The following is a 1,007-nucleotide window of genomic DNA, read 5'->3' on the forward strand; positions in this document are numbered from 1 at the left end:
CGGTGCCCGCCGCGGGCCGGGCCGCGGCGCTGCCGGGGCCGCGGACGCCTCGGAGCCGCCGCGGGATCGCAAGATGGCGGCGGCCGAGCCCGCTCCCCGCCTCGGCGGCGCCCCCCCCGCCGCCCCCACCCCGGCGCCGGCGGCCTCCTCGAGGGACCCGGGCGAGCAGGGCCGGGCCCCGCAGAACGCGGCGGAGCGAGGCTCCCCGCGGCGGCCGGGGGAAGCGGGACACCCCCCGCCCCGCCCGCCCGGCGCCCCGCTGCCCCTTACCTTTGAATTTGAGGTCGGTGGGCGGATCGAGCACCAGGATCTGCTCGTGCTTCGCCAGAGCCCCGGCGGCCGCCATCTCGCTCGCTCGCTACGGCGGGAGGAGGAGAGGGGGAGGGTGGGAAAAGGAGGGGGAGGAGGAGGAGAAGGAGGAGGAGGGAAAAAAGGAGGGGCGGGACAGGGAGCCCGGGCGGCGGTGGCGCTTGTCGCTATGCCTCGCGGCGGGTGCGAGCCGCTGTGCAGCCCCGGCACCGCTCGCTTCCCACCTCGCGCCAGCGGCTCAGCGGCCCCCGGCAACACCGCCCCTCCGCGGGCACGAGGGCGGGGGCGACAGCGGTGGAGGCGGCAGTCGCCGGGTCTGCTGTGCGCATGCGCGCGCTCGCTCGCTCCCCCCTTACTGTCGGTTGACAGCCCTCACGGCCGCCCCGCGCCAGAGCCGAGCGGGAAGAAGTGGCTCCTCCGCACTCCGGGGAGAGGCTGTGGGAGCGGTGCGCGTGCGCCGCGGGAGGAACTACAGCTCCCAGCATGCCGCGCGGCGGGCGGACGGCAAGGCGGCGGGCGGGAGGCCGAGGTGCATGCTGGGGGTTGTAGTCTTTCTCGGTGCCTGGGGGCACTGAGTAGGGAGTGGGGCAACTCGCAAGGCTCCCCGCTATCCCGAATCCAGAGGTAGGCTGGGGTAGTGCGGCTTCGTGGCCTTCCTGAAGTCTCAGCCTAGTTTCAACTAAAGCTGTCGGAGAGAC

General features: G+C 74.8%; 1 protein-coding gene across 1 annotated transcript in view; it reads right to left on the reverse strand.

Annotated features, from left to right (window-relative positions):
- VAPA (VAMP associated protein A) overlaps positions 1-392 on the reverse strand; it is a 28,043-nt gene extending 27,651 nt beyond the window's left edge. Inside the window, exon 1 of the mRNA XM_042869606.1 lies at positions 271-392. Coding sequence (XP_042725540.1) covers positions 271-346 — 76 coding nt within the window. The 5' untranslated portion in view covers positions 347-392. The remainder of the gene's footprint in view (positions 1-270) is intronic.
- Between the last annotated feature and the right edge of the window lie 615 nt (positions 393-1,007).

This window comes from Lagopus leucura, unplaced genomic scaffold (genome assembly GCF_019238085.1).
Source record: "Lagopus leucura isolate 7727_CA_CO unplaced genomic scaffold, USGS_WTPT01 Super-Scaffold_100002, whole genome shotgun sequence".
Classification (NCBI taxonomy): domain Eukaryota; kingdom Metazoa; phylum Chordata; class Aves; order Galliformes; family Phasianidae; genus Lagopus; species Lagopus leucura.